Source organism: Cetorhinus maximus, chromosome 8, assembly GCF_964194155.1.
Source record: "Cetorhinus maximus chromosome 8, sCetMax3.hap1.1, whole genome shotgun sequence".
Taxonomy (NCBI): domain Eukaryota; kingdom Metazoa; phylum Chordata; class Chondrichthyes; order Lamniformes; family Cetorhinidae; genus Cetorhinus; species Cetorhinus maximus.
Genome location: NC_135886.1, coordinates 123,037,349 through 123,059,831, shown reverse-complemented (window position 1 = coordinate 123,059,831; position 22,483 = coordinate 123,037,349). Strand labels below are relative to the sequence as shown.

The 22,483-nt window shown below is 39.8% G+C and overlaps 1 protein-coding gene across 3 annotated transcripts in view; it reads right to left on the bottom strand.

Annotated features, from left to right (window-relative positions):
* Positions 1 to 21,504, bottom strand: part of LOC144683938 (dolichyl-diphosphooligosaccharide--protein glycosyltransferase subunit MAGT1-like) — a 42,548-nt gene extending 21,044 nt beyond the window's left edge. For all 3 annotated transcript variants that reach the window (XR_013577368.1, XM_078547536.1, XM_078547537.1), the window contains exons 1-4: positions 21,378 to 21,504; positions 5,826 to 5,995; positions 5,587 to 5,704; positions 4,466 to 4,606 (exon numbers count right to left, since the gene is read on the bottom strand). Coding sequence is in view for 2 of the 3 variants with exons in the window: in XM_078547536.1 (XP_078403662.1) it covers positions 4,466 to 4,606; positions 5,587 to 5,704; positions 5,826 to 5,995; positions 21,378 to 21,461 (513 nt within the window). In the remaining variant the exon portion in view is untranslated. The remainder of the gene's footprint in view (positions 1 to 4,465; positions 4,607 to 5,586; positions 5,705 to 5,825; positions 5,996 to 21,377) is intronic.
* Between the last annotated feature and the right edge of the window lie 979 nt (positions 21,505 to 22,483).

Sequence of the window (22,483 nt, the reverse complement as noted above, 5' to 3'; positions counted from 1 at the left end):
GCAGACCTTAAGAGTGCACCAACAGATAAGGCCAGAGTGTTTGTGAGAATGGTACAAAGTCAGAATTACAGGCTCTGCATCTGAATGCGTGCTGCAATCATTACAAAACAGGTCAACTGACAGCACGAATAAGCATAGCCATTACAGACACGTGGTTACAAGGCGACCAAGGCTGGGTCCTAAATATTCAAGGCTTTTTGACATTTTAGAACAACAGGAAATTTGGAAAAAGGTGGTTGGGTAGTTCTATTAATTAAAGGATGATATTGGTATAGCTGCAAGAGATGACTTTAGTTCTAAAGGTCAAAATATGGAATCAGTTTGCTTAGAGATAGGAAATAGCAAACGCAAGTCATCACTTGTTGGAGTAGTTTACAGGCCTCCTAACAATAGCTGCACTGTAGAACAGAGTATACATGAAGAAATAATGGGAGCTTGTGAGAAGGGTACTGCAAGAATCTTGGGAGATTTTAATCGTCATACAGGCTGGATGAATCAGACGGACAAAGGTTAACGTGAAGATGAGTTCATAGAGTGTAGTCAGGACCGTTTCATAGAGCAGTACATTCTACTGCCAACCAGGGAGCAGGCTATCTTAGACCTGGTAATGTACGATAAGACAGGATTAAATAATGATCTCATACTAAAGGAGCCTCTAAGCGACATTGATCATAACATGATGGAATTTCACACACAATTTGAGGGTGAGAATTAGGGGTCTAAGACTAGTGCTTTAAACTTAAATAAAGGCAATTTCAAGGGTATGAAGACAGAGTTGGCTAAAGTGAGCTGGTAAAATTGGTTAAAAGGTAGGACAGTAGAGAAATAGTGGCAGACATTTAAGGACATATTCAGTAACCCTCAAAGACATATTCCACTGAGAAGGAAAGACACTATGAGAAGGATACACCATCTGTGGTTAAGCCAAGTGAAGGATAATACCAAAATGAAAGAAAAAAAACCATACAATACTGCGGTGATTAGTGGTAGGCCAAAGGATTGGACAGATTTTAGAAATCAGCGAAGAATAACTAAAAAAAGGAGTAAATTAAGAGTATGAGAGAAAGCTAACTAGAAATATAAAAATAGACAGTAAGAGTTTCTACAAGTATTTAAAAAGGGAAAGAAATAATAACTGAAGTGAGCGTTGGTCCCTTAGAGGTTGGGAATGGGGAATTAATAATGGAAAACAAGGAAATGGCAGAAACGTTGAACAGTTATTTTGTGTGCCTTCACTGTATAAGACAAAAAAAATCCCAAGAATACTTCAAAGTCAAGAAGTAAAAGGGAGGGAGGAACTTGAAACAATCACAATCACTAGGGGAAAGGTACTGGGAAAACTATTAGAACTAAGGTCGATAAGTCCCCAGGCTTTCAAACTATGGTCTTAAAAGAAGTGGCTGCAAAGATAGTAGCTGCATTGGTTATGATCTGCCAAAATTCCTGATATTCTGGAAAGATCCAAGCAGTTGGAAAATTATTCAAGAAAGGAGGGAGAAAGAAAGCAGGAACTATAGGTCAGTTAGCCTAATGTCTGTCAGAGGGAAAATACTAGAATTCATTGAGGTGGTAACAGCAGAACATTTAGAAAATCATAACGCAATCAGGCAAAATCAACACTGTTTTACCAAAGGGAAATCATATTTGACTAATTTATTAAACTTCTTTTGAGGAGGTAACAAGCAAGGTAGATAATGGGGAACCTGCATAGGCAGTGTACTTGGATTTCCAAAAGACATTTGATAAGGTGCCAACATCAAAGGTTATAGCACAAAATAAGAGCTCAATGCAGGGTTTAACATATTAGCTTGGATAAATTATTGGTTAGCTAACAGGAAGCAAAGGGTAAATGGGTCATTTTTGGCTGACAAGCTGTAACTCAGTTCAGTGCCACAGGGATCAGCGCTGGGGCCTCAACTATTTACAATTAATATCAATTATTTGGATGAAAGAAACATGTATGGTAGCTAAATTTGATGATGACAAAGATAGGAAATTGAATTGTCAAGAGGACATAAAGAATCTACAGAGGGATTTAAATTGGTTAAAAGTGAGTGGGCAAAAACCAGGCAGATAGGATACAATGTGGCAAAATGTGAATTTGTCCACTTTGGCAGGGAGTAAAGCAGTCTGAATGGAGAGAATTCTACAGCACAGAGGGATCTGGTTGTCCTGGTTAATGAATCACAAAAAATTGGTATTCAGGTACATCAAGTGATTAGAAAGACAAATGGAATGCTGGTGTAAATTGCAAGGGGAATTGAGTATAAAAGTATGGAAATGTTGCTGCAACTATACAGAGTGTTGGTGATACCGCACCTGAAGTATATGTACAGTTTTGGTCTCCTTACTCAAGAAGGGACATAATTGAATTCAAAGCAATTCAGAGAAGGTTCACTCAACTGATTCCTGGAATGAAAGGAATATCTTATGAGGAAAGGGCGAACAGATTTGGCTAATACTCATTGAAGTTTAGAAGAATGAGAGGTGGTCTTATTAAGATATACAAGATTCTGAGGGTTCTTGACAGGGTGGATCCTGGGAGGTCATTTCCCTTTGTGGGGGGTGTCTAGAACTAGGGACCAGTTTAAAAATTAGAGGTCTCCCATTTAAGACTGAGATAAGGGGAATTTTTTTCTCTTAGAGGGTAGTTAGTTTGTGGAATTCTCTTCCCCAGAGAGCAGTGGAGGCTGGGCCACTGAATATAATCAAGGACGAGTTAGATTGATTTTTGATCAACAAGGGAGTCAAGGATTATGGAGGGAATACAGGAAAAGGGAGTTGAGGCCACAATCAGATCAGCCATGATCTCACTGAAAGCCGAATGGCCTAACCCTGCTAATTCTTGTGCTGCGTTCACCATCTACAAAGCACAAGTCACAGCATGGCGGAATACTCTCCACTCACCTGGATAAGTGCAATTCCAACACAAGAGGCTTGACATCATCCAGGATAACAACCTATTTGACCAGCATCCCCACCCACCAATTTAAGTATTCAGTCCCATGGAGGACACAGCACACAGAGGCAGCAGTACCATTTCCAAGATGGTTTGCAGCAACTTACCAAGGTTTCTTTGACAGCACTTTCCAAACCAGTCAACTCTACCACCTAGAAGAATAAGAGCAGCAGATGCACGGGAACACCATCACCTGCACGTTTCCCTCCAAGCCACACACAATCCTGAGTTAGAAATGTCTCATTCCTTCACTATTACTTGGTCAGAATCCTGGGACTCAATTCCTCTCTAATAGCACTGTGGGTGCAACTACATCACATTGACTGCAGCAATCTCACGACCATCTTCTCAAAGGGAATAAATGCTGTCCTGACCAGTGATGCTTACATTATATAAAAATAAAATGAATGAACAATCAGTACCCTGTCATATGAGGCATCTAAATACAATCCAGAAATTTAAACCCTAGTAATGATCCAGGGATCCCCAAACTGAATTTCATCAATGATACAATTTGTTGAAGTCCATGATATCTTCTATGGAATGACCTTCTGTTTCAGAAGTCTACCAATGTCTGACCATGCCTCATAAGCATTTGATGGATGAAATCTACAAAAAATATAATCTAAGAACTCTAATCTAAGTCCAAACCTTCACCAGCGTTAAATTGACAGGCATCTGCATCCATATCCATCATATTTTTTCTGATTTTACTTCTTGTAAGAAGTGGCAACACCACTTGTTTCTTCTTAGGCAGGGATGTAATCTATGCCCACATATCCACTTCATTCTTCCACTGGTTGGATTCTTCAGGTTCCAAGAACAGAGGGTTATCATTTTTTTTAACTCATTCACGGGATGTGGGCTTCGCTGGCTGGGCCAGCACTTATTGCCCGTCCCTAGTTGCCTTTGAGAAGGTGATGGTGAGCTGCCTTCTTGCAGCACTGCAGTCCATGTGGTGTAGGTGCACCCACAGTGCTGCTAGGAAGGGAGTTCCAGGATTTTGACCTAGCGGCAGTGAAGGAGCGGCAATATATTTTCAAGTCAGGATGGTGAGTGAGTTGGAGGGGAATTTCTGGGTTGTGGTGTTCCCATCTATCTGCTGCCCTTGTCCTTGTAGATGGTAGTGGTCGTGGGGGGTGGTGTCTAAAGAGCCTTGGTGAATTCCTGCAGTGCATCTTGTGCGTCAGTGGTGGAGGCAGTGAATGTTTGTGGATGTGGTGCCACGAGGTAGGTAACAGGAAACCACCTCATGTATTCTTTTCTACAGTCATGTTGCTCATTTTTCATTGAAACTGCAAACAGGAGGCTGTTATGATCAACTGAAGAGGAAAGTGCAAGATCGCAAGGAGTGGAGAAACGGGCAGAGGACCTGCTCTTAGGCAGACTCTTATAGAGACACAAGTGTATACCCAGTTAACACCCACTGCCTGCATACAATTAAACACAATTAATAAAGAATTAACAAGATGTGATAAATACGGACACACACAATCACCAACTTACATTTATCTCCGTCCTATCAGCAATCCATCGTGCAATCTGCTCAGCTGCAAAGCCCCGAACTTGAAGCTCATAAGTATCTGCCCGTTTTGGTTTCCCTTTAGCAGGAAAATGCATGAATGTTGGAGCAGAATTCATATTGAGCTGGACAAAGACACAAACATTGAAGGTTTATGATTACATTTTATGCCTATATTCCTCCTTCCCCAATTCTCTCTCTTTCTGTACCAACAGCAGTGATTTATATTAACATGAGGTTCTACAGGTGCCAGAAGCCCTCAAATATTTTGTCCTTGGCCGTTCTCAGTGAATGTCAGAATGCTATTTACAGAGAACTTACAGCACAGACACAGGCCATTCAGCCGAACTTGTCTATGCTGGTGCTGATGATCCAGGAATATCCTTCCACTTATTTGCCCATGATGGTGACCTCAAACATGCATTTGGCAAGTCACTAGATTATGATCAGGAATGTCATCATTAGTCACTGTTCCCATCAGCCTGTTAACACTCATGTTGTCTCTCCAGCTAAAAGTCAGCTAAGTGAGAGCAGGCCATATGTTGACTATTCACTATGCCAAGGTTTAACCCAATGAGGTGTCCACATTGTTCCGAAGCAAAACAAAATTTGCAGATGGCTGCTAAAATCTCCCAAAAAACACACATGATCAACAAGACAGCGAAATCCAAAACCTCTCATCTTGATGGTTTCCAGCCCAGTGCATTGGCAAAGAAAGAAAAAGAGTCCCCTCTCTCTACCAGGAAATAAACAGTAAAATTAGTAAGACACATAGAAGGTAATAGTGTGTAGCATGCAAAAACAGATTGGCATCAGCTGAAATAGTCGCATAAAAAGTTATCTAATATATCAGTGTTTTCCTGATGGCTATTACAAGTGATCAACTTCTTCTCAGTTAAACTAAGTAACAGAAAGTAATAAAGAAAGACGATTTTGAGGATTATGATCAACAAAGACACAAAAGCCAGTTATGGACAATATCAAAGCCTAGAATCTTAATTAGGCTAAACAATAGTTGGTATTATTGAACCTTGTGAATGCTAATTCTATTAATAATTATTCAAAACCTTACAAATATCTGAATCATAGAAGTTAGTTTTCTTACCTGGTGAAATACATCAGATCCTTCATCAAAGTCCACCATAGCAAAGAAAAGTTTATTTACAAAGGAGCTCGAGTAACGCCAGGAATTAGCCAGGATTTGGTATTCTTCATCCACTTGCCTTTTGAGAGTTGAAATAAGACTTTTAGGAACTTTTGCAATTCAGGACAAAACATAAATCACATTTGATGTATCACACTTTAGTGAGGTTTTAGCACAATAATAGGTAATTAGTAATATACTTGCAAACAGTGCACTGGCGCTGTGGCTGCAAGGCAGTGAACATCACAATGATGGAGTAGTTTCTCGGAGGAGCTCTCACAAATCGACGAAACTTGTCTCCATTCATCCGAATTACAGCTCGCCTGTTTGCCCATTCCATCATCTGACCAACTTTTTCAGACAGAAGAGTCTAATGAGGTAAAAAAAAGGAAAGTCAATATATAAACCTTGTAACAAAGAGCCTTGAAAAAAACTTCTTTTTAGTTGCAGTTACATGCCAACCTTCAGTCAACTTAAAAGCAAACATAGGCAAAATGCCACATTTTAAAATGTATGTGGTGGCATCTCTTTCATGAAAGACTGAAGACCATAACTACATAGAATTCTTGAGAAGTATCAGGTGGCACATCACCAATTGGGTTATTTATTTTGTGGGTGATTCAGGACACCTCTGCAACATACTTCAGGAAGAAAAGAAATTTCAGTATAATCAATGATTGCCTTTCGACATTTATAAACTGGCACTCTAATATTCCCTTCCCTAATTGATGGGGAAATTAGTCTAACACTGAATCAGGAAATTTTAAAATAACTATGAAAGTTAAATGGAATTTGTTTCTGCATCTTGGTTCTTAGTTCCTACTTAGATTTATAAAAGAGCCAAAAAAGTATACAATTTTGAACTACCCAGTTACCTTAAAATGCAAGTCTGGAATTATGCGGTAGTTACTAATTTACAAACAGTTAACACATTTCCTTATTTATCCATTATTTTAGGAGGCATCTCCCATTTATTTTAAACAAGCTACCATTTTCACTCAAACATCAGAGGACTCACAGCTGAAAATATTAAGCAGTATAGAGGTTGAAAATTCATACACATTGAAAATAATCTTGACAACTAAGGTTTTGACTTGGGCACTGATAAACAAAATTCTGCTGAGTGGATCACAATTATAGACATAAATGGTTTAAACAACAGATTTTACAAAAGGCTTTCATGTGACTCTTCATATACTTAAAATGAAAAGAATTTGAAGTGTATATGGACATACTATTACCAGGGTAAATGACAGTTATTACGAAGTAGGAATCTAATGAGAAACGTTTTATATTTTCCTAGTTAGAGGGTAACTTGCAAGGAATCCTTGCTCTCATTACTTTTTCTTATCTCTCCTTCTCCTTCCTCCCATAATTAAAACTATTCTTCCATTTTAGTGAGAGGCATAGAGAAAGAATGTGAATCATAGCCAGTTTATGCCCAAAGGCTAAGAGTTCTTCTTGCCAAAAAAAGCAGCCATGGACAACTGAACTAGTACCAGACAAAAAATTAAAACAAAAAGCATTCAAAAATGTAAAAAGAAAAGATTCAGAAAATAAACTTTTTTTATTCTTTCGTGGGATGTGGGCATTTGCTGCCCATCCCAAATTGCCCTAGAATTGAGTGGCTTGCTAGGCCATTTCAGACGACAATTAAGAGTCATCCACATTGCTGTGGGTCTCAAGTCACATATAGGCCAGACTGGGTAAGGATGGCAGATTTCAGTCCCTCAAGGACTTTAGTGAACCAAATGGGTTTTTACAACAATCAATGATAGTTTCATGGTCACTATTACTGAGACTAGCTTTCAATTCCAGGTTTTATTAACTGAATTTAAATTTCACCTGCTGCCGTGGTAGGATTTTAACCCATGTCCCCAGAGCATTAATCTGGGCTTCTGGATTACTAGTCCAGTAACATTATCACCACATCACTGTCTCCGCTTGCAATGGATGAACTGACAATATTTACAATTATATCAGGAAAAAAAGCGGTCAGGGAAATGTGAGCCCCTTAAATTGACAACTGTGATATTGTCAAGGAAATTAAGGAAATGGCAGACAAGTTGGGCAAATACTTTGCGTCAGTATTTACTATGGAGAGGGGTCAGCATGCTGTGCATCCCAAGGAAAGTAATACTGAATCAGTGACAGGGACTTAAAGATTATTGCAAGCAAACTAACAGTAATGAAGTAATGGCACTGAAGAATGACTAATCCCTAGAATCAAAGTTTCCATCCAGGGTTTTAAAGGAAGTAAGTGAGCACACTGCAGATGCTCTAATTATAATCTTCCGAAGTTCTCCGAATTCAAAAACCATTCCTTTAGATTGACAAATTGCGCATATCACTATTATTTAAGAAAGCTGAAGGAAGAAACAAGGGAATTATAGGCTTCACATCAGTACTCTGGAAATTACTACTGTCCATAGTTCAGGATAGAGTGTCTGAACATACGGAAAATTTTCATCCGATCAGACAGCAGCATGGATTGGTAAAGGGCAGAGCATGCCCAAAGAAATGGACTGAATCTTTTGAAGCGGTAACTGAAGTACTGGGAGTGGAGCATCCCTACCTCTGGGCCAGAAGCTCTGGGTTCAAGTCCTACTTCAAGACCTGATTGCCATGGAAGGTGTGTTCAAAACATGGCCAAACAGGTTGAGTATCAGCCTGTAAATCCTTCCAATACTCTTGATGGCAGGCGTTAAGAGCGGGAGATATTCCTGGTCAGCAATACTGCAGATGGCAATGGCAAACCACTGCAATACTTTGCCAAACATAATCATGGACCAATCCAATGGCAGTCCATGGGTGCCAATGCCCTCTTAGGGCATGGTACCTGAAGGAGGAGGAGGAACTAAATTAGTGGACCAGGGAATGTCTACAGATGTTATTTATATTATATTATACCAAAAAGCATTTGATAAAGTCCCTCAGAAGAGACCGTTAGCTAAAGATGAAACTTATAGAACTGAAGGTAAATTAACCTGATTTGAAACTGACTGACAGGAGGCGAAGTAGGAATAATGGACAGGTGCACTAATTGAACGATATGACTTGTGGAGTCCCGCAAGGATCTGTGCTTGTGCTTCAACTATCCATCATTTTTTTAATGACTTCGATGAGAGAATAAAAAGCCACATATCCAAATTTGCCAATGACACAGGCAGGCAGCACTGTAAACAGTGTAGATGGAAGAGCGAACTATAAAAAGTGATAATAGCAAACGGTGGAAAATGAATTTCAATGTAGGCAAATGTGACATCATCTACTTTGGACCTTAGAATAGAAAAGGGTACTTACTAAGTGGAGAAAAGCTAGAAATGACAGAGGTTCAAAGAGACATGGGGGTCCAGGCACACAGGTCATTAAAATCTCATGAGCAGGTCCAGGGGTATAAGTCTTGCTTCAGCTAAACAAAGCCCTAGTTAGATCACACCTGGATTACTGCAAGCAGCTCTGGGCACTACACCTTAGGAAGAATACAGCGGTCTTGGAGGGAGTGCACCAGAGATTATCCAGGATACGAACTAGGAGTAGGCCACTCAGCCCTTCAAGTCTCCTCTGCCATCCAATAAGATCACGGCTGATCTGATTGTAACCTCAACTCCACATTCCCACCTACCCCAAATAAGCTTTCATCCCATTGCTTACCAAGAATCTATCTACTTCTGCCTTAATTCCATTACTTTTTGAGAAGAGTGTTCCAAAGGCTCAACTCTTAGAAAAAATTTCTCATCTCTGTCCTAAATGGGCAAACAGTTATTTTTAAACAGTGGCCCCTAGTACCAGATTCTCCCACAAGAGGAAACATTCTCTCCACATCCACTCTCTCCACATCCACCCTCTCAAGACCCTCAGGATCTTATACGTTTCAATCAAGTCGCTTCTTATTCTTAGACTGTCCAACTCTTCCTCATAAGACAACCCGTCCAATCCTGGTATTAGTCTAGTAAACCTTCTTTGATCTGTTTCCAATACATTTACAGCCTTCCTTAAATAAGGAGACCAATGCTGTACACAGTACTCCAGATGTAGTCTCACCAATGTCCTGTATAACTGAAGCATAATCTCCATATTTTTGCATTCACTTCCCCTCACAATAAATGATAACATTCTATTAGTCTTCCTGATTACTTGCTGTACCTACATACTAGCCTTTTGTGATTCATGCACATGGGCGCCTAGATCCTGCTGCATCTGAGCTCCGTAATCTCTCACCAGTTAGACAATATGCTTCTTTTTTATTTTTCCTGCCAATATGGAAAATTTCACACTTTCCGATATTATTCTCCACTTGCCAGGCCTTTGCCCACTCACTTAACCTATGTCACTTTGTAGCCTCCTTGTGCCTTCTTCATATCTCGCTATCCTACTTATCTTTGTGTCATCAGCAAATTTAGCAATCGTACCGTTGGTCCCTTCAACCAAGTCATTTATCTAAATTGTAAAAAGTTGAGGCCCTAGCATTGATCCCTTAACACATCACTCGTTACATATTGCCAACCAGAAAAAGACCCATTTATACCCACCCTCTGTTTCCTGTTAGCTAGCCAAACTTCTATCCATGCCAATATGTTACCCCCTACACCATAAGCTTTTATTTTTTGCTATAACCTTTGATGTGGCACCTTATCTGGAAATATAAGTACAGTGCATCCACTGGTTAGCTACAGTATGTGTTACTTCTTCAAAGAACTCCAATAAATTGGCTAAACATAATTTCCCTTTCTCAAAACCATGCTGACTCTGCCTGGTTACCCTGAATTTTTCCAAGTGCCCTGCTATAGCATCTTTAATAATAGCTTCTAACATTTGCCCTATGACAGATGTTAAACTAACTGGCCTATAGTTACCTGCTTTCTGTCTCCCTCCCTTTTTGAATAAAAGAGTTACATTCGCTATTTTTCTATCTAATGGAACCATCGCCAAATCTAGGGAATTTTGGATAATTAAAACCAACGCATCAACTATCTCACTTGCCACTTCTTTTAAGACCCTAGGATGAAGTCCATCAGGACCCGGGGCTTGTCAACCCACAGCTCCAACAATTCTCATTTCCCTGGGGATTGTATCCCCCCCCCACCCCCCGGAGTTCCACCCTCCCTTACATTTCCTGACGATCAGCTATTTCTGGGATATTACTTGCATCCTCTAAGGTGAAGACTGATGCAAATTACAGGTTCAATTCATCTGGCAGGAACAGGCTATCCTAGATCTGGTATTGTGCATTGAGAAGGGGTTAATGAATAATCTTATTGTGCGGGGTCCTTTAGGGAACAGTGACCATAACATGATAGAGTTCTTCATTAGGATGGGAAGTGAAGTAGTCTGATACGAAGCTAGGGTCATAAATCTAAACAAAAGGAAATCATGAAAGGCAGTGTTATTTAAATGGTGATCGATTGGGAAATGTTGATGTACAAAGGGACCTGGGTGTCCTTGTACACCAATCACTGAAAGCAAGCATGTGGGTGCAGCAAGCAGTTAAGGCTGAAAATGGTACATTGGCCTTCATTGCGAGAGGAATGAGTACAGGAGCAAGAATGTCTCACTGCAGCTGTACAGGGCCGTGGTGAGACCACACCTGGAGTAGTGTGTGCAGTTTTGGTCTCCTCACCTAAGAAAGGACACACTTGCCATTGAGGGAGTGCAGCAAAGGTTCACTGGACTGACTCCTGGGATGGCAGGATTGTTGTATGAGGAGGCATTGGGTCGACTAGGCCAGCATTCACTGGAGTTTAGAAGAATGAAAGGGGATATCATTGAAATGTATAAAATTCTGATGGGGCTGGACAGGCTGGATGCAGGGGTGATGTTTCCTTTGGCTTGGGGGGGTGTCATGAAGCTGTTAGTGTGTATAGTATTTTGGAAAATATTTTTCTTTTAAAATAGAGGTTAGTCTGTGGGTATGTCTTAATTGGACTGAAGCCAGCTAGTCTGGGTGCTTTGATATGTACTGGTTTTGATATGTAATAGAGATAGCGTGCATTTGCATTATTTTGAATACAGCATTCGAAGTAGGGTGAAAACTTGACGCCTTTCTGACAGCTACCAAGCCATATGTTTATATTACTAATAAAATTGGTACAATGAATGGGGTTTCATTGTTAAAAGGTAAAGTTCAGAGAGACTGGTGAGACAATGAGAATTTGAATTCAATCAGTGGTGGTAGGTATAACTTCAGTAGCTTTCGGGTGTGCAGGCAGAGGCAATGTAAGATCAAAAGGCAGCTGCAAGCCTCCAACTGGCTCCATAGTGAAAAGAACCTAATTTTGAATTCGTAAGGTGAAAATGCTTTGCCTGGTGTCTGGTTAAGTCTATGGGTTGCTGTTGCCTTAATGGAGATTGGAATTTGTTAAAAGATATGATAGTAGTAATTTGTAGCCATGTGTACATATATTTTACTGTGTAAATTAATAAAATGTTTCATTTAGTTTAATGTAAAACCTCGAGAACTGGTGGTTTGATTCCTGAGGTTAGAGTCGCATCTCAAACGTAACACTTAAACTATTGGTTATGACAGTTGTTTAAAGTTTCCCTCTGGGATTTTAAAAATAACTCCGCTTTACCAACTACATTGGTCATAACAATTGAGGGCAGTGCCAGAATAAATTATATTTCAAATTCCTTGATTGGTTAGGAATTGGTGGATCTTAAAGCTTATGAGAACAAGAGGCAATTTGAATTCAGGAGTTGGTGAGGTATTTTATAAGACTTGTCTGGGAGCAGAAGAGATAACTCATTGCAAAGATGGAGAAGGAGGAAAGCAAAAGAAAGAGGGAAAGAGAATTCCAACTGAAAATGTTGGCAGTTAGGAAACAGATGTCAGTAGGTGAGGAAGGATTTGACTCCAGAGTAGAACCCAGTGGGGACATGTTTAAATTTATACAAGCTCTTCCAAAGTTTGAGGAAACAGATATTGAAGCGTTCTTTATTTCATTTGAGAAGCTAGCTAAACAGATGAAATGGCCACAGAAAAACTGGATGTTATTATTACAATCTTAAGTTATTAGGTAGGGGGCTTGAGGTATATGCTTCGCTTTCAGAAGAAATGCCAGGGAATTATGATGTGGTGAAAAAAGCTATTTTGCGTGCATATGAGTTGGTTCCTGATGCATACAGGCAGAGATTTAGGAATTTGAGAAAACAGCCTGGGCAAACTTACACTGAGTTTGAAAGAGTAAAACAAAGTAATTTTGACCGGTGGATACAGGCGTTAAAAATAGAGACAACATATGCAGCTCTTAGGGAAGTCATTCTTTTGAAAGAATTTAAAGATTCAATCCCTTCAGTAATGAGAACTTATGTGGAGGAACAGAGGGTTGATTCTGTAAGACGAGCAGCAAAGATTATTATGAGTTAGTTCATAGAGCTAAACCTTTTTTCCGTCACGCTTTCAAATTGGAAAAAGATAAAAAGTAGGAAGGTGAAAGGAAGGCAGGTGGTCAGGGAAAAAAAGGAGTAGCTGGAAGTTCTCAGCAAGTTTTTTCTCACCACAAAAAGAGAGGTGAAGGCAGAAGTGACATTCGAAAATTGAGGTGTTTTCATTGTAATAAAGTAGGGCACACGAAGTCAGTGTGTTGGAGGTTGCAGGGAAAATCTGTAGGAATTATTGGGGTGCAGAAAAGCTTTGGACGTAAAAGTACTGTGGGCTCTGAGGTTCAGGAGAAACGAGTGGTTTGTGTATAGGTGAAACAGAGAGAATCAGTGAAAGGTAAAGAAGTGGGATTGTGAGCACAGTTTACTCAAGAGAATTCTGAGGAGCAGGTTTCAGAAATGTTTAAAGACTTTGTGTTTGAAGGGAAAGTCTTTCCATGTGTACAGGGTGGAGTAGGTAAAGATGTTAAAATATTGAGGTATGGGCTAGTCAATCCTTAATGTTGTGGGACAGTGATTTTTGCTGTTCAGGGGGAGTGTTACAGGGGAAGGTAACAATAAGTGGGGTTTATGGAGATGCTAAATCTATTCTGTTGTGGAAGGTAAATTTAAAGAGCAGATGGAAGACGGGTGAGGTTATAGTTGGAGTGATGGATAAATTGCCCATTGCAGGGGTTCAATTTATTCTGGGTAATGCTATAGCTTGATCGCAAGTGTGAGTGATGCCTGTGGTAGTTGAGCAGCCTATAGAAGCGTTTTCAACAGAAGTGCTACAGAAGGAACATCCTGGATTGTTTCCTGATTGTGTTATAACGAGGTCAAAGGCCCATCGGGAAGAACAAAATAAACAAGACAAGCAGGCAGTTCAAAGGCAAGAAGGTGGTATCGAAATCTACTTAGCTGGCACTGTATTTGATAACATTGTTCAGGAGGAAGGAATGCAGGACAGTTCGGTTGAAGTGTTTAACTCAAAGAGGTTAGTGGAGTTACAGAAAAATGATTTGCAATTAAAAGTTATATCAGAAAGCTTATTCAGAAACCGAAGCAAAATGTATTCCAGTATGTGATTTTCTTCAAGGGAATATATTAATGAGAAAGTGGCGGTTGGATTACGTCTCAACAAATGAAAGCTGGAGGGAGGTGCATCAGCTTGTTATCCCATTAGGTTATAGAAATGAGATTCTGAGGATTGCTCATGAAATTTCAATGGAGGGACATTTAGGAATTAGGAAAACACAGGAAAAGATAGAAGTATTTTTATTAGCCAGGATTGCATAGGGATGTGGTCAAATTCTGTAGAACCTGTCATATATGTCAAGTAACAGGAAAAGCACAAGCAGTGATTAAGCCTGCATAGTTAATTCTAATACCAGCATTTAAAGAACCTTTTACCAGGGTCATGATTGATTGGGTAAGACCCCTCCCTAAGACTAAAAATGGAAATCAGTTTTTATTAACAATAATGGATGTATCTACTGGGTTTCCTGAAGCGATACCTTTTAGAAATATTACAATTAAGAAAACTGCAGAGGAGTTAATTACATTTTTTACAAGGTATGGTTTACCTAAGGAAATACAATCAGATCAGAGGTCAAATTTCATATCACAGCAAGTGATGAAAGTGAAAGTAGATAAGGCAGCTAAAATTCACTGTTTTGTTTCTGGAGAGAAAGTATTAGTTTTGCTACCAGTACTAGGGGATTCATTAAATGCAAGATTTAGTGGGCCTTACAGGATTGAAAAGAAATTGAGTGAAGTAAATTATTTAATAAATACTCCAGGTAGAAGGAAGAAGCAGAGGGTGTGTCATGTAAATATGCTTAAAAAGTACTTTGACAGGGAAGAGGAACAAAAAGAGGTGTTAGTGACGGTGGATGATGAGAAAGAGGTAGAAGTGCAGGACTCTGAAATTGATTTTCCTCTAATCAAATTGGATAATGAGGGGGTGCTTGAAAATTTAAATGAAATATTGAGTTACCTTCCAAGCAAGTGTCTAAGTGATTTGGAAAAGCTACTGCAGTCACACAAACCTATTTGTGGAAATAAGTTGGGAAAGGCACATTTAGCTTTACATGATGTATGTATATATCATCTTCAATAATGCAACAATTTTATAAATTAAATCTGGCAAAGTTATCCCAAGTACAAAAATAAATTGATTTCATGCTTCCAAATGATATCGAGTCTAGTTGCAGTAACTGGAATTTACCTGTTGTACTGGTACTGAAATTGGATAGAACACAAAGACTGTATGTGGACTACTGAAAGGTGAATGCGGTGACAAAAGCAGATTTATATCCCATGCCACGGTTGGAGGATTGCATTGAGAAAGTGGGATAATTGAAATTTATCACAAAGGTTGACTTGCTAAAAGGATATTGGCAGGTACCATTGTCGGAGAGGGCAAAGAAGATACCAGCTTTCGTAACGCCAAGAGGACTATATCAGTTTAAAGTCATGCCATTTGGTATGAAGAATGCACCTGCAACATTTCAAAGACTGACAAACAAAGTAATTGCAGGTCTAAGCAATTGTACGGTTTATACTGATGATCTAATTGTTTTCAGTCAGACATGGGAGGAGCATTTGGAAGAATTATTTACTCGACTACAAGAAGCTAATTTGGTCATGAACTTGGCTAAAAGTGAATTTGCAAAAACGCAAGTTATGTATCTAGGCCATACTACTGGACATGGTAAGGTGGCTCTGAGAGATGTAAAAGTCAAAGCTATCGTGGATTTCCCAGTATAGCACAACGAGAAATTTTAAGATTTCTGGGCATGAGTGGGTTTTACTGGAAATTTGTACCAAACTTTAGCCAAGTGGTTGCTCCACTGACTGAACTATTAAAAAACAAGAAGTTTCAATGGACACTGGAGTGTCAGAAGTCATTCAATAGTTTGAAAACTGTAATAACTACGACACCAGTGTTGGTAGTACCCAATTATGCCTAGCAACTTAAGTTGGCCATTGATGCAAGCGATATAAGCATTGGGGCTGTACTGTTACAAGATGATGACACTGCAATTGAAAAACTAATAGGGTATTTTTCAAGGAAGCTGAATGTACAACAGAGAAGATATTCAACGATCGAAAGAGAGACTTTGAGTTTGGTGTTAGCATTGTAGCATTTGGAAATTTACGTTGCAAACAATTCATCAGAAACAATTGTTTATACAGACCATAATCCTCTGAAGTTTTTAGACAAATTTCGAGACAAAAGTGCAAGGCTTTTCAGATGGAGTCTATTGTTACAACCGTTTAATCTACATATTACACATATTGCTGGAAGAGAAAGTCTGTTTGCAGATGCATTATCAAGAGTTTGAAGCTTAAAGGAAATTGGGGCATTTAAAAAAAAACTTGGACACTGTACTGGAGTTATTTCTGTTGATACCTATATATATATATTGTATATATATTGTATATATATTTATGTTAATGCATACATCTGGTAATGTAATAGTGTAATAAGTATAGGAAATGGTGTGAGATGGGTTATTAAAACAAAGCTGTCATTTAGAACTATGACTGTTCATTTTTTAGATAAGGGGGATGTCATGAAGCTATTACTGTATATAATATTTTGGAAAATATTTATCTTTTAAAATAGAGGTTAGTCTATGGGTGTGCCTTAATTGGATTGAAGCCAGTTAGTCTGGGTGCTTTGATATGTACTAGTTTTGATATGTAAGAGAGATAGAAAGCATTTGCATTTTTTTTTGACTACAGCATTCAATAAATGGGGTGAAAACTTGACGCCTTTCCAACAGCTACCAAGCAATATGTTGATTTTGAATTTGTAAGGTGAAAATGCTTTGCCTGGTGTTTGGTTAAGTCTATGGGTTGCTGTTACCTTAATTTGGAAATTTGTTAAAGGTATGATAGCAGTAATTTGTAGCCATGTGCACATGTATTTTAACTGTGTAAATTAATAAAATGCTTCATTTAGTTTAATGTAAAACCTTGAGAACTAGTGGTCTGATTCCTGAGTTTAGAGTCGCATCTCAAACATAACATTTAAAATTATTGGTTATGACAGTTGTTTAAAGTTTCCCTCTGGGATTTTTAAAATAAATCCGCTTTACCAACTGCTTCGGTCATAACAGGGGTCTAGAACAAGGGAGTCACACTCTCAGGGTACAGGGTCGGCCATTTAGGGCTGAGATGAGGAGAAACTTCTTCATTCAGAGGGTGGTGAATCAATGGAATTCTCTACCACAGAAAGCTATGGAGGCCAAGTCACTGAATATATTTAAGAAGGGAATAGATAGATTTCTAGACTCCCTAAAGGCACCAAGGGGTATGGGGAGAGAGTGGGAGGATGGCGTTGAGATGGAGGATCAGCCATATTGAATAGCGAAGCTCCTATGTTCTATGCCATCTCCTTATTTTCCATTATTAATTCCCCAGACTCATTTTCCATCGGATCAATGCTCACTTTGTTAACTATTTTTAAAATATCTATAGAAACTCTTACTATCTGGATTTACCTTTCTAGCTAGCTTTTTCTCATATCCCAATTTTTCCTTCCTGATCAATCTATTGGTCATTCTTTGCTGTTTCTTTTATATTCTGTCCAATCTTCTGACCTGCCACCCATCTTTGCGCAATCATATGCTTTTTCTTTAAGTTTGATACTATCTTTAATTTTTTTAGTTAACCACAGATGATGGGTCATTCCCTTGGAATTTTTTTCTCATTGAAATGTATCTATTTTGTATATCAAAATATCCCCTTAAATTTCCACCACTGCATCTCTATCAACCTATCCCTTAATTTAATTTGCCAGTTTAGTTTGGCTAGCTGTGCTTTCATGCCCTCATAATTGCCCTTATTTTTCAAATAGTCTCAGACCCACTCTTCTCTCCCTCAAACTGAATGCAAAATACAATATTATGATCGCTGCTTCCTAGGGGGACCTTCACTGGGGTCATTAATTAATCCTTTCACGTTGCACAAAACAAGTTCTAGTATAGCCTGCTTTCTGCTTGGTGCCAGAATGTGCTGTTCTAAGAAAATATCCCAAAAATGTTCTCTGAATTTCTCATCTAGGCTACCTTTGCCCATCTGGACTCCCCGGTCGATATGCAGATTAAAGTTCCCCATAATTACTGCCATACCTTTCTGACAAGCTCCCATTATTTCTCCCTTTATACCCATCCTACCATATGGTTACTGTTAGGGGGCCTGTACACCACTTGCACAAGTGACTTCTTGCCATTATCATTTCTCATCTCTACCTAAACTGTTTTGACATCCTGCTTTCTTAAACTTAGGTCATCCCTCTCTATTGTGCTGACACCATCATTAATTAACACAGCCACCCGACATCTTTTCCTAACTTCCTGTCCTTCCTAAATGTCATGTACTCTTCAATATTCAGGTTCCCAATCTATGTCATCCTGCAGCCATGCCTCTGTAATGGCTATCAGATTGTACTTATCTATTTATATTTGCAATCTCAGTCCATCTGTTTTATTTTGAATGCTGCATGCATTCAGATACAGAGCCTTTAGTTTTGTCCTTTTATTATTTTTGTAACCTTCAGCCTTATCTGATTTACTCTTAAATTTGTACTCCCTGTACTCTTTGTCCCTTCCTCTCATGGTCTGGTTATCATTTCCCACATTAATATCTTTCTCTCTTGTCTTTTCTCTACTCTTTGATTTACCACATCTTCCCAAATCTGATCCCTTGCATCTCACAAACAATGCTAATAGGAGGCATAATTTTCAAATGCATTATCCAAAAGAAATATCACAAGCATAAGCTAACTGTTAGCATTTGGCATGGATAGTGAGCATCTCATGAATAGATATTTTCATGTTCATATTTGCACATGAGAATAAACACTGCTCTTAGTCTGCACCCACAGCGCTACGGTAAGACTTCTGCCTCAAGTTGTTGCTCCACTTTTGAATTGTGATGCACATTAGGAGAACAGCTGTCTGGACTCTCACTCTTTGCTGCAGAGAACAGTGTCAATACATCTCACTATAGTGACTCCTACTACATTCCTTTTTGCTCCCCCCACTGACTGGCTTCCTATACCATGGTCAGTTTGCTCATCCACTCTGCAGCCCCCACTCTCATCCAAACAAGCTGAGAACACCTCAAACCTATAGGAAAATTGCAAAGGCTGACACTCCTGCACTCCAAGTCCCCTTACCTGCCTCACTCACGGTCACACCCTCCTGTCTCTGACCGCTGACCAAATCAGAAGACCCTATCCTAAGTGGTGCGACTGTCTCCTGGTAACTTTCCCCCTTCCTGACGTATCCAGTATCTGCAACTCAATGACTATGAGCCAAAGCTCCTCATGCCACGAACACTTACTGCAAACGTTTGCCCTGAATCACACTGGCAGCCAGGAGCTCCCACATGCTGCAGCCTGAGCACATCACCTGTCCCACCGTCCTTAATATGTTTTAATTAATTACTTAATTATATTATTCACTTATTTATTTGCCTTTTCAATATGTTTTATTAACTTTACCACCAGTTCATATACTATTTTATACCTCAGGACTGGAACAGGCCTTAACCACCTACCAGATACTCGCCAAACAGCTAGCTCCTTTCCCTGTAGTAGAGCAAGAACCAATTCCTACAGAGTGAAAAAGGTAGAAAAGGCAAAAGGAATGGAACACCTCCTTCTCCTCTTCACCAAACTGCCCTACTCACCAAACACCCAGGTATGCACTCAGTTCCAAACTCTTTTGAGTTATCAACAGTCACAGATTGCAACTCTTTCGAGTACAATCACAGTTCTTGGTTTTTCCGGGAGTGGGACATGAACCCACAACCCTCTGATTCAAAGGCGAGGGTGCTAGCTGCACTTGCCTTAGCTGCACTAAAGAACCCTGAATTTATAGTAAACTGAACTGGAGCTAGAGAAACCAGATTCAACCAGTTAGCTAACAACTACCTAGCTCTCTCAGCAAATGTGTTTACCCTGTCTGAGGCTGGAAGAAAAAATGTAGTCTACTTACACAGTATTTTCCAGTTACTACTAATTACAGTCTAGACTTTTCAAGAACAAGGTTAACACTTTAAACACCCCCACTCACCAAACTCCCAGGTATGCACTCATTATGATAACTGGACCCCAAGGATTAAATTATGAGGAGCAATTATAGAAACTGGGATTGTAATCTTTGGATTTACGAAAGGAAGGGAGGAATTTGGTCAAAATTGAAGAAATTAAGGGCTCAAAGAAGGTAAATAGGGAGAGCTGTTCTCGCTGGTTGGGGAGTATAGAACTAGGAGGCATAGCCTAAAAAAATAGAGCCAGGCTTTTTAAGACTGAAGTTAAGAATCACTTCTATACACAAAGGGTGGTAGAAGCTTGGAACTCTTCTCCAAACAACAACTGAAGCTAAATACATTTCAAATCAACTGATTAGCTAACAAATCTAAGATATTAAGGGATATGGGTCAAAAACAGGTATTTGGAGTCAGGTCACAGATCAACCATGATCTGATTTCAGAACAGGATATTCCTGTTCCTATGCAACATCACATTAGTTATTCACTTTCTACACATCTCATGTGAAATAACTGTCACTTCTTATGCAATATGTTCTATCACTCCCAGCCAGAGAGATTTTCTATCCGCCTATAACACCAGCTAAAGGAATTACTCGAAACCCAAAACAAGTGAGGATCTACCGATTTTAATAGCCCTCTGTTAAAAGGTTAATAGCCACCATTTCCAGCAAAACTCATGAATAGTGTAGCAGGACGCTAATGAAAAAAAACTTTCCTTCAAGTGGAAATATCTGGGTACAGCGTCTAAATGTCAGTTCCGACATTACACTCAATTATTTTGGTGTGGTATTATCAGCTTGAACATAATGTACCAATGTTGTACATGTCCGCAAAAAAAACGAAGGTTGATTTTAAACTGCAACCCTTTTTTAAAAAAAAAAATGTTGAATATTTGTTCAGTGCAGAGTCAAAAAAAGTCTAATTCTTAAAACGGGATCTTGTTACTGCTCTTTTGAAATGATACCAAATCCCTTTCCTGGTTAAGAGGCAAAATCTTACAAAATGGATTCCCCAGTTTATGCTGTACGTTTGAAAAGGATTCAATAAAAAAAAATACCAACAAGTAAGTTAAGGAGAAATACTGCAGCGGTGCCAAGCCTGTGCCAGGAGAGAAAAGGCTTTTGTTGTTAAGCGGTTTGAAGGCTCGCACTTCAACTGTTTATTACTGGGAGTCCCTGGCCCCTCTGCTGATCAGTGTGTGTGCAGCAAGCAGCTGCTGCCTGCACTCGGCCTCCTCCTCCTACCCGCAGGCCTGACACCCTACCCGCTTATTTTAAATTAATTAATGAGTTTCTTCCCCCGCCCCTGCCCTTTCAAACCTCTTTCTTCTTCTGCCCGTCAGACGGGATTCCGCAGCACACAAACAGGACAACAAGCGCCACGAACAACCGACCCGCCGCCATCTTGGCCTCCCACCTCAACTCGCTCAGAGCGCCAACAACGCCGTGACGTGAGACGCACAGCGCGCCGCCTTTGCGGTGACGTCAGACGCAAAGGCGGAGACGAAACCCCCGCCCCTTCAGTCGAATTTTTGTGATTGATTGGCTCCTGCGGCAGGGACAAATATGTGGCTCTTGTCTTGTTTGGAGCAAAACTACTTCTTTGGCTAAGATTTTTAGTCACCTGGCTTAATGTCTCCTTATGTGGTTCGGTGTCAAGGAAGTGAGAACTAGTTTAAAGGCGCTATATAAATGCAATCTGTTATTGTGGTCTGTTGGACTTAATTGAACCAATGGTACATATTTACCCTTCTGAAACATAGGGTAAGAAGGAGCCTATCACAAACCTCTCAAGCTTAAAAATAATATGGAACATAGATTCATCCAGGCTGTGATGATGTGAAAATGCATCTTGGATATTTCCTCCTCTTTTCCAGACCAAGGAGGCCAGCAATGCCTGCAACCATGGGCCAATGACTATGTTGACCAGCTTGAAAAAGAGTTTATAAGCAAGAAAGAATTTCACTTGGGACATAAATTAAAAGTAAATGAACAATGTTACAAATCCCAAGATTTATAAACTTGCATGCACTACAGTTAAATGCCCTTGTTATTTAGGAGGTAGTAAAACTCCTAGGGAGGGAATTTTACAGCACCCGCCCCAGCCATGTTATTGGGAGGGGGGGCACATAATATAGGTTGTGTGGGTGGCCCACTGCCTTCCCGCCCACCCCCGACCCGGTCCCCATAATACTGGGGGCGAAGGGGTGGGTGGGTAAAGTGTCCACTAGGTCTCCTACCCTTGGGCTTATTGAGGCACTTGACTGCCCATTTAAGTGGCAACTAAGGGCCTCAATCCACCTCCACTGCCATAATACATTAGGCAGTGGCAGGCAAGTGAAAGTGGGAAGGCTGTTTTTTCACCAAAGTTCGTGAAAGGGTGGGAAGGAAGGAGGCTACTTCCTTTGGGGGTGCACTGTGTGAAT